The following is a 20,890-nucleotide window of genomic DNA, read 5'->3' on the forward strand; positions in this document are numbered from 1 at the left end:
CAATTTGAAAACGTGCTCCAGTTCGCTCACTTACGCCGTCTAACGGCAAACATTTTGTGTGTTTTATTAAAATCGGTAAACAAACGCCAATTTAACAACTGGACATATAAGATTGTCCAAACGTACTAAACTGCTCTACACTACTATTTTTTTTTAAACACAAATCAAATGGAGTTTATAAATAGAATAAATGTTATCAAAACAAGATAGGAAAACCCCGAACTATCTTAATGCCCTTAAGACTACCGATTTTTCAAAACCCCGACAAAATGCACAAGTCAGGGGTGAATAATTTCTGTCAGAATTTGTGTGACGCCCTTAATAAGTTGAATCGACACATTCAGTTTAAATTACTCAATTAGTTTGAAGTGCCAGTTTGTTATGTAAATAAAAAAAAATAAAAAAAAAGCACAGAACACAATTAATTGCTTACTCCAATTGATCACAACGGCTCAATGTATCTTCTCGGAGATATTGCCGCTCTTATAACATCAACGCCCATAAGTCAGGGCGATTGCCGGCCCGAACAACGCCTAAAATGTCGCGACTGAAAAAAAGCGTCCCTTGATTGTCGCGGGACGTAACAGGTTTCAAGGATAAGTGACAAATGTGTAGTTATAATACGTTCTTGCTTACTCGATCCTGGGCAATTTGGCCGCCGCCGTCGCGAAGCAGCGCAGAGGATTGCGATGATTTTGTTTTTTGCTAAGATTTAATTTTATCTGAAATCGGTGTAATGGGGATTTCTCCACACCACGAGGTTTAAAGAACAGGTGATTAAAAGAGTGAATCAAGCGACTTGCGCGAGACAACAATGGAGACTGTTCACAACCTCGATTGGATTAACAAACGCCAGTGTTGTAAACCAGTCATTTTGATATGACTTAAGTCACAGTAAAGTCATTTACAAAAAAAATAAGTCCGAGTCAAGTCATTTAAAAAAAATGACAATTCAAGTCATTTTGAATAAATGACAAGTCAAGTCGTATTTAGAGCAAGTGAATTTTCAAGTCAATTTCAACTTAAATAACTAGATATTATAATGAGAAATGCTGAATGAAACACTTTATTTAAACTAAAGTCAGTTTCCAAAATACTTAAGTCAAGTCATTGGTAACGATGGCCCTAAGATTTAATTTTATCCGAAAACTTCTAAGTTTGTTTTCCACAGTAAAGTCGTAGTTAATTTGGTAAAGTTTGTCCCAAGGGATTCGGTTTGGTAAAACTTGCAAGATCTGTTCCCACTTGATTTGCTGTTTGACTGGTGGGGACAAGCCAGCATCTTTAATATGTGAATAAATTTCTTTAACTGTATCAAGTTTTAAGAGAAATTTGGTACAAGTCTGCAACTTGTTGTCAATCATGGATATGTTACTTGGTTTATTCAAGTCCTATTGTCCAGGGATAGCCGAAATTAGTTTTAGATGTTCTAAATAATCCTTATTGTTGGTGGAAAAGCTGTAATATTGGGCGAGGTTATCGTAAGACATGTAATGATCTGTATTGTTGATAAGATGCGCGTAATCCAAAATGCCAGCATTAATCATAGTCTTTATAAAAAAGGTTTGTTTACGGTATCGAACCTGGTCGTTAATCCACAACGGTCTACCGTTCACTCGTCGCGGGTTAATACAGTACAGCGGCGAAATAGGAAAAACAGCGACAGCTAGCGGCGCTCGGATGCTATACATTGTAGCAGCTAGAGGCAATAAAAGTTGCGCCACATTTCAAACAGTAAAATGGAAACACGACACAATATTAAAGTCTATTCTTTCTTAACTTGTAAATAAAAGCTAAGCGTTTTTTAAAGATTTATTGCGGTACGTCAAGAAGTTATGGAAGAATTACACGCAGAGCAGCGACCCGCGAATACTATTTTTTACAAATACTTACCATAGCTCACTTACGTCTTATACCGGCTAAACCTTTTTGTGTATGCCATATTAATTTGGTAAAGAAATGACAAGCTTTACCTTAAAAAAGCACGAAACAAACTCTGGTTTTAGAGTTTAATATCGAAGATCTTTTATATATTTTGTCACACCAAGATTCACCACTTTCCAACCTCAAATATTAGCAAATGTCAACATTTGACATCAACAAATCTATAAGCTGGCGTTTACAAGCTTAAATACAAAACTAAACTTTGCGATATTTTAAAAAATAATCTAAGTTAATCCAGAAAATAGTAGGAAAATATGAATGGGGTAACATAAAAATCTTTCACCACTGGACATATAACAAACTAAACATATACAATACTGATTTTCACTTTTTTTTCAAATCAAACCATGGATGAGTGGAGTTTACAACAAAAAGTAAATGTCATCAAAGCAGCACAGAAAAAACCCGTACTAGCTTAATACTCTTACGACTGCCGTTTAAAAAAAGAATTAAATTTTGATGACGTTTGTGTAGAAACAAAATCCCATACTAAAAAAATGCAAGTGGCTATTTTCCCGGATCTCTCGGGTTACGCATACACCCATTAGAGATTGTATGACGGGTTCAAAATTTTCCTCCAACGTTGGTAGGATTTTTCAGGATTTATAAGTTAAGGTTCGGGTGAGCGTTTGAGTTAGGGTGTGTCATTGTTATTTTAACAATTTTAATTTATACAGTTTTGCATCATTTCTATGGTTTTTTTTTAACTTTTGTGAGGACTCAGTACCTCAGGGTTGGTGAAGTTGGCAATTTGCAAACCCCCCTTTGGTTTGGGCTCATCATTGCCCCTTTTTGGTCTTTTATTTTGGAATGTTGTCGAAAAAATATAAGCGGTGAAAACGGCATGGACAGATAAATGGATTATGGGTCCGTATAATTTCGTTTTATTTGCTCATATGATTTGGTGGATTATTTAAAAAAAACTGGGAAATTTACAGTTGACCTGATTTTCACTCCCCCTACCAAGAGGAGTATGCATCAGCAGGTCTGTGTGTTACTGGACAAATTGCTCTATGTTTTTCATAGCTCCCATCGGCTAAGGATATACATATTTAATTTTTTTAAATTTTCTTCGGGCTGGTGCAGCTCTCGAAGAAGGCACGGCAAGATAAATGCATTAATATATATTGTACATATCAACCAAAATGTCAATGTAAAAACTAAAAAAAAAATGGCGGTTCGAAAAACAAAATGGTGTCTCGCTGAAACAAGGCGAGCAATGACAGTAGGGTAACTTTTCCTTAATTTGAATAAATATTTAAAAACGAATACAAGATAGATAAGACAATCAAGGGATAATAAAAAAATAAAAAATAAACAGAAACAAACATAGGATTTTACGAAGGGGTTAGGGCAGACCTATGGTTTTGGTTTCACATGGGGCAAGGACAATTTAGTTTGGTAGGAGAGGAGGGGTCAGTTGGTACCAAAGGAGGGAAGTAAGTTTAACGAACAGGTCAATGCGGGGAGAGTTGGGTTTGACCTGTTCACTTTGGCACCGGCATCGAATTGACATATTAAAACGCGATATTAGGTGTTGGGGTGGGGTAGGTTGTGAGTCTAGGTTTATGACTTTTTTTGATTCGGGCTTTCCATATTGTGTGGTGAAGGACGGTGTTGAGAAGGGTAATGACGTCTTTTGGGGGAAGGGTCATTTTCAATGTTAGTTCCCTAATCATCCGTGTAAATGTCTTTTAGTTGGGGACAATTACCCTGTGAGTGATTGTGCTAAAGCGGTCGACGCTTTATTCACAATGATGCGAAAAAACACGCGTGATACAACTACAGCGGCGAAAATAGGAAAAAGGCGATCTGCACGCTTCGGTGCACGCGGATGCACATTAGTTTTTTTTTTTTTTTTTTTTTTTTTTTACTTGACAAGTTTTATTATTCTATAGCGACACAATAAAGCGAGTGCGAAAGAAAAAAAAGAGGCGAGATAAAACACATGTCAGAAAGCGACGAATTAGCAGGAAGGCATTAAAATACAGTTGGGGATTCGGAGTAACATGAAGTGAGCGTTAAAATAGCCCTTGCCACTTGCAAAGAAAGTCGTTAATTTTATAATTCCGAATGGCGATAAGATGTTCTGATTTCTGAACAGATTTAACCATATTTAGGAACATATTGAAATTCGGCACGGATTCGGCGTACTTACAGCGGTAAATTACGAAACGCGCACACAACAACAAACAATTCAAAAGGGTTTCAGATTGATCCGCCACAATACCAAACAACATATGAACAGGGTCAGGGCGTAAATCAATCAGAAGTTTCGCCGAGATCCAGGCAGTTACTTCTTCCCAGAAAGTTACTACTTTGGTACAAAAATGAAACACGTGCGCTACAGTTTCTAATGCATCGCAGCAGAAAACACATTTATCTGAGTCTTTAATTCCAAATGAGCACAGGGCGTCATTGGTGACGATGGCCCTAAGGTTTAATTTTGTCTGAAAACTTCTAAGTTTGCTTTCCACGGTACAGTCGTAGTTAATTTGGTAAAGTTTGTCCCAAGGGATTCGGTTTGGTAAAACTTGCAAGATCTGTTCCCACTTGATTTGCTGTTTGACTGGGGGGGACAAGCCAGCATCTTTAATATGTGAATAAGATGCACATGAGTTTGATAATGGACGTTTATGTTATAAAAACAGCGACAGCTAGCGGCGCTCGAATGCTATACATTGCAGCAGCTAAAGGCAATAAATGTTGCGCCATATATCAAACAGTAAAAATAAAACACACCACAAAATTAAAGTCTACTTTTCTTGAACTTCCTGCAAATAAAGTATTTTTTGTTAGCAAAAGCTTGAATTGATTTGCACGTTCCTTGCAAATCAAGTTGTTTTCAGTTTTAGGTGAACTTAACACACCAATAATCGAATTTGCGCATTGCCATCATTATTTGCCACTTCCAGACATTGATGCAAAGTACCAGTTTGCTTAAAGGTTTATTGGCAAAGGGTCTACCCCTATATTTATTATGGTGGATGCTCGACAGTTCTTCAATTACTTAATTATATTTATTTGCGATATTTGGTTTTCCCAGAGTGTCAATAATTGTAGGCTTAGGGTAATACGCAGCCCTTCTGTGAAATAGTATTTTACCAACGGTATGGTTTAAATCTTTTTAGTTTTTGTCAATACTTGTTAGTTCATGTATATGGTTGAATGGCCGTACCTTTATGAGTCAGTTTTTTGTGAGTCAGTTTATGCCCTTTAAAGGCGGCCTTGGGGATATTTAATGATTTTTAGTCTGATAAAACGCAGCGAAACTCTGAACAGAATTACCTCCATAAAGGCTCCTTCATTAACATTGATCACAGTTCAACGTTTTTGTATAATACGTTTAAATTTTAAGTTATCACTATTGCCCACAATATGTTTCTGTCAACGCCTATTTACATGAAATTAACACTTATTTATTTGTTTGTTTTATTGGCCTAATTTCTTATTTTTTCTTCTAATTGTTGTGGCGTATGGTTTCCACGAAAAAAAAGCGACCTGTTTTTTACTAATCATACAAGCTGAAATGTTTCTTGTTTTTCTTCTCAGTTTTGCATCAGGTATTATCATCTATTTACTGGAATGTTATAAATAATTGCCTGCTTTTTTATTTTTTTAGGAATAACTAGTCAGTTTAAACAAATAGAAACAATAAAAATTTATTAAACATCCGCAACATAATACCATTATTTGACCAAAAACAATTTTACTAAAATTTGTGCTAAAAGCTTTTACGAAGTAGTATGATATAATAGGACGATTATTGTTTGATTATATATAATAGGACGATTATTGTTTGATTTGCAAATCACGGGCGAAAAAATACTGCAAATACTGTTCAATACATCAGTCCAAATCGGAGATAAATAATAAAGCAACAGCGAAGTTCAACCCATAATGCGATAAACTAGGCCAGGGTGGCTAATTCTGCAAGCTCGTGAATACCGTTTATTGCTCCAACGAAGACAAAATACAATTAAAATGTCATGGAATACAAATCTAAACTATATTTTTTTGATAAAATTTCAACTGAATGACAATTTCAAAAAGCTGACTATAGTTGTTTTTTTGCATTTTGTAAACGATTTGTGTGCATTTTTAATCGACTTTGACTTAAATAATGTTGCACACAATGACGTCATAACTTGCGGTTTAAATTTGTCGTCACGTGGACAAGGTTATACGGTTGAGAAGGTCATTTAGACTTAGAGCATATGAGGCGGAACACAGTTGACTCCATAACTACTTGCTTCTTACCCAATATTGTATTGCCATAGCTACAAAAACATTTAATGTATTTATTATAGTTGCAGCCAACATCTTCATTCTGGAGCCAAAGCACGTCACTGTTGTTGACTTGGAGGTGGCTGTGGTCGATGACGTCACATTGAGCTGTAAGGCAAACTTGACCAATGTTAAATACCACTGGAAGAAAGATGGAGAAGTTATATCAGCTGGAGGTAATAAGTTGATCTAATTTCTGTCTACAATCTTAGTTGTTAGTTTGTGTTAAAAGGTCCTTTAAAGCATCCTCGTTCATATTGCACATGTGTATTTAAATTTAACCGAAGATTTTTGTATAAATTGTTTCCGTATATAGAACATAGCAGGTTTATGGTGGACAAACATGGCAGTTTGATAATTTCAAGAGTCAGCGCTTCTGACGAAGGAAAATATCAATGTTTTGCCTCCAATAATGAAGGAACTGCGCTCAGCAATCTGGCATTTCTTGAGACAAAATGTAAGTGATTTAATTTGCATATAACAAAATCAAACCAATTGTACCGTTTCACAAGTCATATACAATTTTTTTTGTGCTTCTTCTTTTAAAGCTAGCGTTTTCACCAGCTGTTATTATATTATACGTACGGATAGGTGAAAATATGCCGATAAGTGATAGTTTACAAAGGCACATTTTTAGATTACTGGTAAAAATGTGTTTAACGCGTCGCCTAGTTGAAAATCAAGCAATCATGCATCTTTGCCCAGCTTTATGTTGTTTTCTTTTGTGTCCATTTTCTCTGTTTAGACTTTAGACCTTTCAAAGACAAAACTCGCTCACTAGTTACGACTAAGCAAGGTGTTGGTGTAAAACTAAGTTGCGATGGAGCTAACTTTTCACCAGGTAAGAGCAAATCTATTATTTTTATAGCATACAATAAATATCCTTTAAACCATTAAATCGTATTTGATTTAGAAAACTCGGTCGCTTACTTTTGGGAGAAGGAAGAAAACTACAACCAACTTGGTTCACCGGGCAAACCCGAGTACTACGTGTCGCAAACTGATGGAACTCTTTATCTCTCCAACCCAACAAATGCTGACTCGAACGTATATACTTGCTACATTAGTGGAAAGGAGCCATACTTTGATATTTACAGGGAACACAATTCATCGGAAATCGATCTTAGTGTAACTGGAGAAAGTAAATATAATATGTTGTGTTGTAATTCTTATTGAAGAAATATGTATCTTATACAGCCTTTCTGTTAATTCAGTGCAACAACATGCGCCAGTAATGATGTTGAAACCAAAACCAACCACTTATGTTCATGTTGGTGAAAATACAACATTGGAATGTTTTGCAAGTGGAAAGTAATTATAGATTATACGAGTGATGAAAATATTAAATAATGTTGTAAAGCATAAAATGTCAAAAATACTGCCCAAATAAGGTCATAATTTTGAAATGTCATAGTGTTTATATTCACGTTTTCAGCCCAACGCCAAACATCGTTTGGATAAAAGTTAATGGTCAACTTCCTTCAAGTCACGTGATCACGAGCGCGGGTCAACTTGAGGTTTATGACGTCACAGTAGATATGGCTGGAGTTTACGAGTGTGAGGCTACAAACAAGCTTGGGAGTGTGAAATTAAGTGGTAGACTGGAGATAACAGGTGAACTTAACAGTTAGCATATGATTTTGTAACAAACCTGGTCAGGTCAACATGATATACTTGTTTTTCAGGCAATCAATTTTATTTAAATATTTAAATTCACCCCGAAGGGGGATTTTAGAATTTGTCTTCGAAACTCACAATTCAGTTGGGTGTGATATTTCATTATGCATTTTGATGCAAGTTATGGGTAGAGCCAACTTTAAAGTATAAACAGTTTATGTATTTTTCGCAAGCGAGTCAACGTTTTGATTGGAGTAAACAGTTTCTAATTATTACGTCACAATGCGTGGTGTTTACTTTGGTATTTACTACGACTGCCAATATTGTTTTCATCAAAATTTGAGTCCAACCATAAGACGGAGATAAGAACAACACCAACGTCAGAATGAAACACAATTTCGGAATAAGGCCAAAATAGGACTAATACCCAATGGTACCGTCAAATCGGAATAATCATAAAATAAGACATAAAAGGTCAGAATCTGGCCTAAACAACACCCCAAACCCCACCACTAACTCCCCAATAATTTCAACACTAACCGATTTTCTAACACCACCCATTACCACCAAACGGCGCAGGTCAGACTAGAGCGTCCAAATGTAGTTACCATAACGGCCGACGCCAAACCGATAGCCCCCGATTATCCCATAACCCTCCACCTACAGGTTCGGGCGTTATTTTGCCCATTTAGGCCTTCTTCCGATGCAGGTCGGCAACCTTTCGTACGCAGTGTGCCAGTTTATGAATAATGTAAAAATATAACAACTCGCGTGTCAAACATTTTTCTATGTTTGGTTTTGCACTAGCAATCAGGGTTGCGGACATGATTAAAAACAAACCCGAATCCAACTTCGGCCGAATATAAGAGTTCATCTCGTCCCGAGTCCGACTTCGACTCTACAGTCTGTATTTCGTCAATTTACGTCACTAAATTAAGGTGGATATTCCGCAATCCACTCATAGGGTCATGGAAAATACGCCACGAGCATATGCTATTCCTCCTTAACAATTTACAGTTTGCTGCCTTATCAGTTATGAAGTTTAGTACTGCGCATGCCGCACTCGTCGGACTCGGGTAGTTTTACCTGGTCTTACTCGAGTCCCGAGTCGACTCAGCAGCCCTGCTGTGATCTGGCATCTAATTTACGTATCTTTTTTTAAATATACTTCGATGCTTTTAGGCCGATACCTATAGAAGTGTTAACTATCAGTTTCGCTTTTTGTTGGTTTCTCAGTCGTACAGAAACACACGTGCTTATTTTTAATGTAGAACAGTGGTTCTCAACCTTTTCAGCTTACGGACCGGTAAAATTTTAAAACAATTTTTGCGGACCGGTGGACCTTTAAAAATTAAAATCAACCCAAAATGGAATTATGACAAAAGTATGCAACTTAAAAGCAAATAACGAAAACTTCAATGTAATGAGAAATTTGCTGCTGTCTTTTTGATATCATACGTGTTTCCCTTGAAGTTTTTCACGTACAACTTGTCTTAAAGTTTAAGACTTGAACAAGTTGTAGCCTACTTTTAAATAGTTGGGCACAACACTTGGACCATTGTGACGTACGATAAAGTCCGAAATAGACCATTAACTCTATGTTACGTCACAATGTTGCAAATTACGGAACTGGCTGCTAAGTTCTAAATTTGATGGACAAGCCGCCTCCAACATCTTGCTTTTTACAATTGAGATATACATTTTGGCGGACCGGCAGAAAAGTTGCACAGACCGGCGGTTGAGAACCACTGATGTAGAATGCCCTGCTTTAACGTAGTAAACGTTACGCCAAATTTGGGGCATTGTGACGTAATAGGAACGGTTAATAGTAAACAACAAGTATAACGCCCACAAAAAATAACATTAAATACAACACAGTTAAGACACTTATTTGTGACACGAACTGCCAATGTGTGCAACCATTTAGTTAGCCCTAGTATTAGTAATGTAGTGGTTGCACTTTCTTAAGGTGATATAACGTGCGCGTTAAATCAATTGGCGTGCCATGCAAAATCAGCTTGCGTGCCACAAGTGGCACGCGTGTCAGGGGCAGTGGCGTAGCCACCCGAAAATTTTTGGGGGGGCCAAAAAGTTGGAATTTTTTGTTTAGCTTTTGTCTTTGTATTAACTGCCGTAACGAACACAAATAACAATGCTAGCAAACCGTTTCGAGCAGCAACTGACTTAGTGTTAACGAAATACTCAAAAAACAGTCAAAGAGGAAAAACCGTCTAAAAGTAGTAAAAGTACATTAATATATAGTAAATGTTATATTAACTACATCGTTTGTGACGTACCAATGCATGACAATTAAATGTGTGGCATGCCTGTGATCAAATGTTTTGGTACTGCTCATAAATGCTACAAAACAAATTATTAAGAGCAAAAATATTTATAAATTTTGAAAATAGTTATAAATTCTGGCTACGCCTATGGCCAGGGGTTGCCGACCCCTGATTTAGACATATTCCCAATAATTTAGGACTTATTTGATCTACCAACTAAGCTATGCAGGTCAAATCTTGTTTGCAAGCATTTCTTGTCGACTACCTGATTTTGTTTAGACTTTAAATGCCACCCGGTTATTTGTAGATAATTACAATTTATAATTAAAAAGTGCCGTTTACACTAGATGTTTGTTTTTAGATAAACCAACTTGGGTCACGAACATCTCCTCGCAAATTGTCCAGTACGGTGAAACAGCAACGCTTTATTGTAAGGCTACAAGTTTATCTGCATTAAAATACACAATGTTAAAAAATGGTGCTCCTATTGAAACGACGTCACGTGTGAATATTGGCGTGGGAACGGAAGGCGGAAGTGTGATGACGATTGCGGAAGTTGGTGAAGATGACGTGGCAATATATCAATGTGTGGCTGAAAATCCACTTGGAAGTTTGATTTCAAATGCTGTGCTTAGAATTAAAGGTAAATAAGCTTTGCATTTTTTACCCATTATTGTCAAATGTGTGATGAAGTCATATATTGTTTTTTCTTTTCATTCATAGAACTTTCACCTCGTTTTGCGACCGGCTTCGATAAAAGAGTTGTGGAATCCCTGAAAACCAAGTGAGTTAAGGCTTGGGTATTCATATATGATTTTCAAGTAAAAAATGACATAACCACTCGCTTTATCCCAGGTGCTTTATTTTAAAAAGCAAGCAAAGCAACAAAAAACAAATAGCTCTAAATATACTCTTCGGAGCGCAGTAATGTTGGTAAATAGGCCAATACATTAACTTACAGTAACTTATCTGGACAAAACAATTAACCTCCGGTGCCGTATTTATGCTTAACCTTTTAAAGTGATGTTGTTTCGGAATTTTTTAGGACTTCCATTTTGAAATGTACAGTTGAAGGATACCCAAGACCTCAAATTTATTGTATGAAAGATGGCGTTAATATTACAAACAACGTTAAGTAAGTAGGAGTTTTTGTATAGTCACTATTTTGATTACTAATATTTTTCTATAATTGTACCAAATATTGGTTGTTTCTGCTTGCATCGCGGTACCGGCCTTGGTGAAGATGCAGTTTTGTTTGTATTCCATTTTTTGTTTATTTATGCTAATACTTATGCTTGGCAAAAAAAACTTACTTATTTAAGAATTAAATATATTCGGCCTACTCTTATGGTATTTAGCAGATGTTTTTTTGTTTTTTTTAATATATATTTTTTTATTTTTACAGAATATCAAACAAAGGATCACTAACCGAGGGATCATTGCTGATTGAAAATACTTCTAAATCCGATGAGGGGACGTATAGTTGTACGGCAACTAACAATAAAGGATCAATGACTAGATCTACACAACTTGTGGTTTATGGTAAAATAACGTTTTCTATATAAAACGCGACGATTACATTTCTTGTCAACAGTAGTGATATAATTTTTAGTAGATTTTAAATTTTATAACGGAGTCATTTTCAGTTTAAATGTTCTAGCACTCGTCTGTCGTGATTAAAATTACATTATTTATGATTTCACTTTTATTTAGAACCCACTGTTGCTGTAGCAGTTAAAGACACAGTTGAAGTATTACGAGGACAAAATCAAATTTTACAATGCAACGAAACACATGATGAACGACTTGAGACAAAATGGAGTTGGACTCATGTTTTTTGAGGAATTGAAACTGATCTGGTAGATTATATGAATGATACTCTGCGGGTAAAGCATCCATTTGTCATAATGATAAATCAATGCTGATTGGCTACTGAAGTCTTTATCAGTTAGTAGTAAATAACCACAATTGATGCGCACTATGCAAAACCGTTATAAAACAGGGAGGATTCGTGATATTTGTTTTGAGTTGGCGGCATTGACTAAATACAAAGCTAAAATCCAGTTGCCGAAACGTTTACCTGTTCCCAAACTTTTCTAAAAAATTGCCTTATGGACCCGTTGCAATTATTTTGATATTTCGCGGCCCTATAGGGTCAGGTTCACCCATGTTTCTTGTAAAACACAAGTGCAGTCACGATTCTTTCTAATGTAACAACTTTCTAACTAATGCGAACGATTTGCTGATAACAGGTAGTACAGCATAATAGATGCTTTATGATGTCACAAGAGACATCATAAAACACGCTATATGGTCGAATAATAAAGCATAACTAAAGACAACAATGATGACAGATAATAGTTAAAACATAGATGATTGTTTATAAACATTCGCTATAGCCTTATGCTGAAAAACTTAAAGACTAATTCTCTTTGCGGGCCCTTTGAAACTGCTGTACGTACCCCAGTTTGTCCGCGGACCCCAGTTTGGGAACCGCTGCCTTAGACGTATATTTAATGCATAACTGATAAGCACTATATTATCTCCACAGCTTATGGCGGCACCAGCAATCACGTAAAAAGTTCGCACGGAACGCAAAAAGCATAGCCTACATTTGGTTAATCTTGTAGTAAAAATTTTATCAATGTTTTTCACGATACAATAGCAAAATTACAATGTTGAATCAAAAACTAGATGCATTTTGCAGGTAGTTTAATTTCACAAAACGTTAGAATGTGGACACCAAAACAAGGTAAAATATTAAACAGCGCCTTGAACCCGAAATCAGTGCCAAGCCATATTGTAAAACATACCATAAAACGAATAATATACGCGCGAAGTGCGAAAACTTTTCCGTTTACATTGTTAAAGTTGGTAGAAAATATAGTTTTACAGACTCACAGAGCCACATTCGGCACGCGGGCGTAAATCACGCTGTGACAATATAAAAAATTCTTAACCAGACCAAGTCTTAAAATACAATACAAAATATGCACAGCATTCACGCGGCCCACAACTACATGATAAAACTTAACTATTAAAAATAGCTCACGGCCCACACTTCGCCGACCACTACCGTATATGAGACTCGTTTTTTGCTCAAGGCATAAATGGCCACTAGGAGCAGTAGTTAAGCAAATTAAATAAAATACCAAAGGGGAGAAAATTAATATTAGTTTTGCCAATGCGCAATCAAGATCACAAAAATGTATTCCTTTATTTCACAGTTGAAAGAAGTTGGAGATGGTCAAGCGGGTTCTTACAAATGTTGTACTTCCTCAAAATTTGATCAAAACTGCGCTACAACACACCTAACAATAGCTGGTAAACACACACGTTGTTTAAATATATGTCGCTCCATATGTCATTTTTCTTAAGGCGTTAACGTGTATGTGCATTGGCTTCTTTCAATAATTAACAGTGTTGATAATGCACTTAAAAAATCTTATTTATGCGATAGACGAAAAAATATTTTAATAAGTTATTTTTAACTAAAAACAATTTTTTCTTACATGTTTTTAAACATCAAGGTGTTTTTGGTTTATTGCTTTAATATTCAAACTGGGTTAATTAGGCAGACAATCAAGAATTTGATTGTTTTGTGATTTGTTACCACGAGAAAAACCTACAGTTGGGTCTCGTTAAACTCGTATAAATTATAATTTAGACCTCCCTACAACCCCGATCCATGTTGACGTCATCAAATCAAGCACTACGTCACAACACCTGACGTGGGATGACCAATCATCAGACGTCATTAAATATAGGGCGGAGGGACGTTTAAAACAAGAGGATGATTGGTTTACTTTCGATTGTGACGTCAACCAACCTTGTTTTGCTTCAAACTTGCTCCCATACAACGAATACGTTTACCGAGTATATTCCATCAATAAATATGGAATGAGCAATGCAAGTGAAATAAGCAAACCACGAAAGACATTGGGAAGAGGTATTCAGAGTAAAATTTACTTATGATATTTATATCCGCTGCTTCATATGGCTAACCTAAACAGGAATAAGGCAAATTATTCCGTTGCCTGTTTTGTTTCCATTGATGTTAGGGTTTTTTCAGTTATTCTGCATTTATACTTACCAACATTTTAGTTACCACATTTGCAGGAGCCTCGTAAGAACAGCAAAATAAGTAAGAAAGGTGCTAATCACAAATTTCTCGAGAGTATTTGGATAAAAGTTTTGTTTCGAATTCGCAAAAAGTTTAACTGAATACAATCACGATTCTACGTACTTTTCATACTTAAGTGATAGTATATTCCCAATAGTTACGTCATAATGTTTGTGACCATCTGAAACAAAAAATACTGGATCCACCCCCGAATTAGTGCACCTCATCGAAACAAATACAAAGCACAACATGTTAAAACTAACATTAATTTGTTCAGCTAATTTATGTTACATAATATATAGGTATGAATTGCCTACGCATTTATAACGATCTGGATTCTAAGTTTTGTACAATCATTAAAAGTTTTTTTTTTGTTGTAGCTCCTTCTTTGGCGCCATCTGGTGTCAATACAACGTTGAAAGATGGAAATACATTGGTGACTTGGAATGTAAGTATTTTAAAGGTTTTATACAAATTTTAGTAGATGTCAATGCTTAACCTAACAAATCAATTGTTTTTTTCATCTTGTGCGTTGTTTTATATCAAATAATTTCTTTGGACAATTTCAGACCTACCCGACCAAATACTATGGATCATCCAAAGTGATTTATATTGCCAAGTATCGGTTTTGCTACAATGCAACGGCGGATGACGGAAACGTTTGTTCCGAGTGGAACGAAACCCATTCGTCTGCTACATCAACCTTAATTACGGTAAAAACTTGATTATTATATAAAAATAATTATAGTGTCCAAAATGTACTGAACCTAAATAAAATTCCTAAATAAAATAAATATATAATTGTATGCGACATTCCAAAGTGCCCTTAAAAGAATAAGTGTTTTAGAGCTCTGGTACATCCAACGATAATTGTTGAGTTATTTACAAACACCGACGCATTGTTTCACGTTTTTCTTTTTTGGCGCCATTTTTATTCCCGTTTTTTTGTGGCTTTTGGATAAACAACTTTCAATTTTTGTTAAAACTAATGTTTACTTTTTACGCTCGAATTTTCCAACCAAACATATTTTACAGATCTCAAAAAGCAAAAAGGATGCTTTGTACGAATTTAAAGTTGCAGTTGGCAATGAGTTTGGTCAAAGCTCCTTCAGCGAATTATTTGAAATCACAATTGCAGCAGCACAAGGTTTGTAAATAGAACTCATGTAAATGGTGTCACTAAAAAGCGTGTTTTCAGTTGCAGGCTACCGTCTGATTGTCGTTCAAATTAAAAAAGAAAAATACCTAAAATTTAAGTTCTATGTAATACCATACAAAAACAAACCTATACACAATATGAATTACAAATGCATTTGCTTGTAAATTGATTTTGTAACTTTTACCTTTTGTTGTTTACTAATTGCCCCAGCTCCGACGTATACGTTTAATTCCCGGAGAACTTTTTTCGCAAGTATAGGATTACCTCCGGGGTTGCAATTATATAATGGAAAACCACCGAGAAAGAACTCCTTTTTCAAGTTCAATTTAAAACAAATTTAAAACAGAAAGTAAATTAAAAACTACTATATGGTTGGAACTATAAAGAATATGGGTTTCACCAGCACCAACACTCGTAACTTACCTGTTCCCATTATAGACAAATGATTCTCAACCCTTTTCAAAGCGACTTAGATTTTGGGAAAATACTATAAGGGTCAAATCTTGCGGCCCAAACCTTTTCTGGTATATTAAACGCCATGAAGTGAAATACCTTATGAAACCCCTTAAATGAAATGGTTTAATTTGTGACGTAACAATAGCGAACAGAGTAGAATTAAAATGCGGAAAATAAAAATGGTTGAAAAAATATTTTTTAATGCACGTTTGGCCCACAAGATTCGACCTAATTTATTGCAACGCTAAACTTGGGTTTTAACAGTATATTAAAAGGTAATTTGTTAGGAAAGCTAATAATATGTAGGGTATGGTAAACCAGTGGTTCTTAAGCTTTTTAAACTCTCCTGTGCCTTGAAAAAAAAAATCTTATAACATACAAAGAGAAAATCAGTATTAGCCGATTACACATCATCGGGACCACTTGAAAATACTCAAGTTGATAGTTTGAATTGCATTTGTTATGTTGGATTGAGCACATAAAAATTATATATTGTGCGGTATATTGGAATTTCTCACACTGATTTTGACAAATATGTTGTTAGGGCCATTGACTTCAAGCTGAAAATGTGGCTTTGTGATTAAAAGTTTTAAAACGTGCATTGAGCATTAAAAATATATAAAACTGCACTCTATTAAAATGTTTTTGTTTTATTAACAGATGAAAAAATAATTCCTTGGTTTATATTGCCCATCGTCATCGTTTCAGCACTTGTCGTTTTATTGGCGGTGTTGCTGTTTGTCCGAAAACGAAAACTAAAAGGTGGAAAAGGTAAGATCAGTGTCATTTAATGCTGTACATGACAATGAATACCAAAAGTCCTAACAAACCTGTATGCCACCTTTTTTTGATGAATTTTGCTGTTTGGTTGCACGATGTTTTATAGATCCTTTACTTTTTGTATATTGAGCTGGTCAAAATATACTGTGTGACAACTTGATTAAACTGTACTCCGTGAACATCTATGTTTTACTTGATACAAGATTATCTAAATCCTGTCTTACAATTACTGTGTGTACTTTTTTTTGTTAATGATTGAATTTTGGGTTTTAAATAAATTCATCCAATTCGAAAATAAGCCCGAAATTCAGATAAGTGTCTCCTATTCTTCAGAATAGGTTATATTCGGCTTTTTGTGTAGCCTGCTGTTTTGTTTAATCGATGTTGTCATGTATTTCGTGTTTACTTAAAACTTTTTTCATAGAACGAGGATCGCCCCCTGAAAATGGATCCCCAGGATCAGAACATGAACTTAATCACATGTCGACTAAAGATCCCTCCAGTAATAAATCCTCGCAACAGGACACAAAAGTAACAGGTACATCATGTGTACAGATAAATTAGGTCATAATATTTGACGGCTAATATTACTCATATCATGTTCATTATATTTTTAGAACAATATTAGTTGGATGACTAATATAAGTTTTAAACCAATCAATGCTTAATATTCTTACAGTTAAGTTTAGTTTATAATTAAGCTGTTTCACTGAAATATTGTATTAGTTAATTTCATTAAATCAAACTTTATTTAGTAAAAGTGTCTCTTTTTTATAATCTTCCTCAGATCACCTAAAGTAAAATAATAGCGTATTTTAAAAAATACCACTTATTTTGGTTGAGCACAGAAGAGAAACAATTTAATGAAGACGAGAAAGACAAACTCCTTGACGAGAAGGATAAACTCCTTGACGAGAAGGATAAACTCTTTGACGAGAAGGATAAACTCCTCGACGAGAAGGATAAACAAGCAAATTTGCGACCTACCGTAGCAATCCCCTTTTAAGTTGAGAGAAACTTCTCAACTAAAGAACAACCTGATTTACATAAATCAGTTAAAATGGGTGGAAGTCCTTCATTCGATATCAATTCAAGAGCGTTGTCGCCATCGGGTGATTGTCGTACATCATAGGCTAAATCCCTACCAGTTTGACAAAACCGCTTTAAAGCAGTCTGATCGCGACTAATGAAGTGGAACGCTATTTCTTTTGTTGTCGCGTCTCCACCGACCAGACTTGACGCAAATCTTACGCACAGCAGACAGACACGACTAAACACGTTTTTAGCGAGATAGCCCGTGTACTACTTTTTTACCGTGTCTAAAGATGCTTTTTGATAGAAACCATTCGTTATTTTACGTTTTTTTTAGGTTTTATATTAGGAATGTAATTTTAAAAGGTTAAATAGGTTATTTTTTTTTAATTGCAGTAAAAATATATTCCTGTTGACGTATAAACTGCTGGTTACGTTTCCAAATACATATTTTTTCCAAAATTAACATTTCATTTGCACCCGCCATGATCACAACTAAATTATGCAGCCAAGCTTTGACCAGTTCAAGTTTCGTGTGCTTTGTCGGTGGGGATTGGACAGAGTCGCTTTCATACACGACGCGACAAGTCAACAGTCAGACATGTTTCGTCGCATCGTGTCTGCGGTCCTGTGGCACCAAATAGTGTTACTGATGATGTATAAAATGTTACTAATAAGTTCCTGTATTTTCTAGCGAAACTAATTCCTTTTAACATAAATCGAATCAACCTTGATATAATATAACCTGTCTAAACTGTTGCTACCAGACATAATAATAATAAAAAACGGCTCCTCTGGTAATTGTAATTGTTAACCACATTTTCGGCAATCTATTTAAAACGATTTCTTTAGAGTGCATGACACTGAATTTTCCATAATATTGTAGAACGAGCGCTTGGTGTCATTCGCCCTGACGAAGGTGTTTTGAATAGGTTGCCGAAACGTTGGTTAATAATTGCAATTACCAAAGGAGCTGTCTTTGAATATTATAACATAACCTGCCTGCCATTCTGCTTATAAATCTGTTTTTTTCTCCATCGTCCACTAATTTGTCGTAAAAAATCCAACACAATGTGTAATATGCGTATTTACCTTTCTATCTCTTGTATATAACGACTTTTTGTGCTACACAGCTGCCGCTTAGGCAAATTTGTATTAACATATTTATGAACAGTGTTTGGGACAGAGTTTACTGACAACGACTGGTGCCGATAAACCAACAAAGTTCATTTAATTGCAATTTATCACGCTTGATTGACTCTGGTGTTTTTTTGGAGTTTACCTCACCCAGTGGCGATACCAAACATACAGAGTAAGGGCGGCCCTAATATCGCTGTGTTGCAAGCTGTTGTGGCATTTCAGAACGAAACAGTGTTTTTAAACCAACGTGTTATGCAATATATTTTTTAAGCGTATTTATGTGTCAATCTTCTTGCTTTCATCTCCTGCAATGATTACTGTAGTCACGACCGGATTAACCAATAGGCTAATAAGGCTATAGCCTTGGGCCCTGGAGCAATTCGGCCCTCAATTTTTTTAAGGTCCATTTTTTGTAGGGCTAGCTGTACGGCTAGGAAAATGTAATTTTAAATATACATTGTAATACACTGTGTTCCCTTTAAAGTGCGCAACAGCCACATTAGGCAAATTGCGCAGTAAACTTTGCATTCTGCGCATCTTACATCATTTTTAAATGAAAACGAAAATATCTTCACTTTTTTGCCACAACAATTTGAGCATTTCGCATTGACCATTTTTTCGTTGATGTTTGTAGATAGCAGCACAACACATTTCCCCCTTCCTGGTTTGTGCCAAATCGAATCTGACTGATTTTTGCCACAAACGTTTTTTCAGACAACTGTCTGTAGAGTTTAGAAAACAGATACTGGCGCTTTTTTGTGAACGAGAAACGTGAGGGGTCCATTTTTGCCCGCTTTTCTCTAGTTAACATTTAAAACATGTTTTTATATGTATGTATTTTTGTTGCTTTTTGTACTTTTTTTTCGTACAATTGTTCTTCCGGCAAACGTTTATTAAAGTTCCCAACGTTTCGACCACCTATTCGAGCAATCTTCTTCAGGGCAACATTGTACTGCAGGGCTAAAGCTGATAAGTAGAAGACTGATACTGGTTTCTGCTATGATTGAAACCGGCATCATTTGTTGAGTTGACTTGAAGGTTGCGTGAAAGGTTGCGTGTTCTAACAGCTTAACCACAGAAAATTATTAAACGTATCTCAGTTTATTGAGAACATCAGAACGGCAAACAACTTACAGGAATAACTTAAAGTCCATGTAACAGTAGTAACACAGTCCAGCATAATAAAGTCTGTCCGTTACATTATTTTAGTTGGTTAAATTGAGTTCCAGTCAGTTTCAGTTACGTTCAGTCGATTCCGTTAAGATGCCGTCTAGTTAGGCTTTTGTACACATGCCTGGCCATCGATTAGCAGAGGCGTGTTTACGGAATGCAAATAACATCTTATAACACCGTGACAGGTCTGCAATTGGGCCACGTAATTAAATAACTACAAATAATAAGCCGACGCGCTACAGTCCCTACCTTGGTTAGCAAAGTTAGGCCCTTCTCTAGTAATTAGCCTTAGGTCCACGGTAACCTTAATTTTGTAATGTTTGCTTTATCACCTAATTTCGTTCTACAAACACCCAATTACCAAAGAAGTGTTCTAAAGAACAATAAACGTCTTCCTTTTTTAATTTGTTTCGTGATGTTTATTGAAAAGAAATCCTCAGATAGTTTTAATTACTTGCCTATGCCACAGACACTGAGTGCGAAATGTGCATATTCATAATTGCTACAGCGTTGAGCGAAATATTAATGTATAAATTCATCAAGCGACACATTGAATTTGTACACGAGTAACACCACAGTAGCTGATTGTGTTGCTGATAATGCGTAATGCCTTGTTGTAAATATGTTAGAAATCAAAATCAGTCCATAGCTTAACAGGAAAATCCATAACCATTCTTTAAGCACTAGCTTAAGTACCTAAGAGGTTGTGGTTCAACAATCAACATTTTCCTTTTTTCCATTCGTTTCGTGTTGTGTAGGGGAAAACCGGGACCTGTGAGCCACTTTTTGAACTTTCGCCCGTAACTTTTGCGTTTCGAACGCGGGCCGTTATGGCTAATAATTCGACAAATGGTGCTTTAGAGCTTTAGGTTGATTGTGTTGAAATTTTAAATG

At 35.8% G+C, this 20,890-nt stretch overlaps 2 protein-coding genes across 2 annotated transcripts in view; both read left to right on the forward strand.

Moving 5' to 3' along the window:
* Positions 1 to 5,118: 5,118 nt before the first annotated feature.
* LOC146165547 (contactin-2-like) lies at positions 5,119 to 7,862 on the forward strand. Its single transcript, XM_083380956.1, has 7 exons — positions 5,119 to 5,507; positions 6,255 to 6,407; positions 6,548 to 6,688; positions 6,977 to 7,072; positions 7,145 to 7,372; positions 7,446 to 7,542; positions 7,667 to 7,862. The coding sequence occupies exons 1-7, from the start codon at positions 5,474 to 5,476 to the stop codon at positions 7,860 to 7,862; spliced, it is 945 nt and encodes a 314-aa protein (XP_083237082.1). The 5' UTR covers positions 5,119 to 5,473.
* A 2,736-nt stretch (positions 7,863 to 10,598) lies between these two features.
* LOC146165548 (contactin-1-like) overlaps positions 10,599 to 20,890 on the forward strand; it is a 60,827-nt gene continuing 50,535 nt past the window's right edge. The window contains exons 1-3 of the mRNA XM_083380957.1: positions 10,599 to 10,776; positions 10,857 to 10,917; positions 11,179 to 11,268. Of these exons, the coding sequence (XP_083237083.1) occupies positions 10,599 to 10,776; positions 10,857 to 10,917; positions 11,179 to 11,268 (329 nt within the window). The remainder of the gene's footprint in view (positions 10,777 to 10,856; positions 10,918 to 11,178; positions 11,269 to 20,890) is intronic.

This window comes from Ascidiella aspersa, chromosome 2 (assembly GCF_963924565.1).
Source record: "Ascidiella aspersa chromosome 2, kaAscAspe10.2, whole genome shotgun sequence".
Taxonomy (NCBI): Eukaryota; Metazoa; Chordata; class Ascidiacea; order Phlebobranchia; family Ascidiidae; genus Ascidiella; species Ascidiella aspersa.

What these genes read in the sequence shown, in the direction of transcription:
- LOC146165547 (XM_083380956.1), top strand. Translation starts at nt 5,474, where the DNA reads ATGTTTCTTGTTTTTCTTCTCAGTTTTGCATCAG. An exon ending in AGAAGTTATATCAGCTGGAG is followed by an intron (nt 6,408 to 6,547) that starts GTAATAAGTTGA and finishes TTCCGTATATAG; the next exon opens with AACATAGCAGGTTTATGGTG. An exon ending in GAATGTTTTGCAAGTGGAAA is followed by an intron (nt 7,543 to 7,666) that starts GTAATTATAGAT and finishes TCACGTTTTCAG; the next exon opens with CCCAACGCCAAACATCGTTT.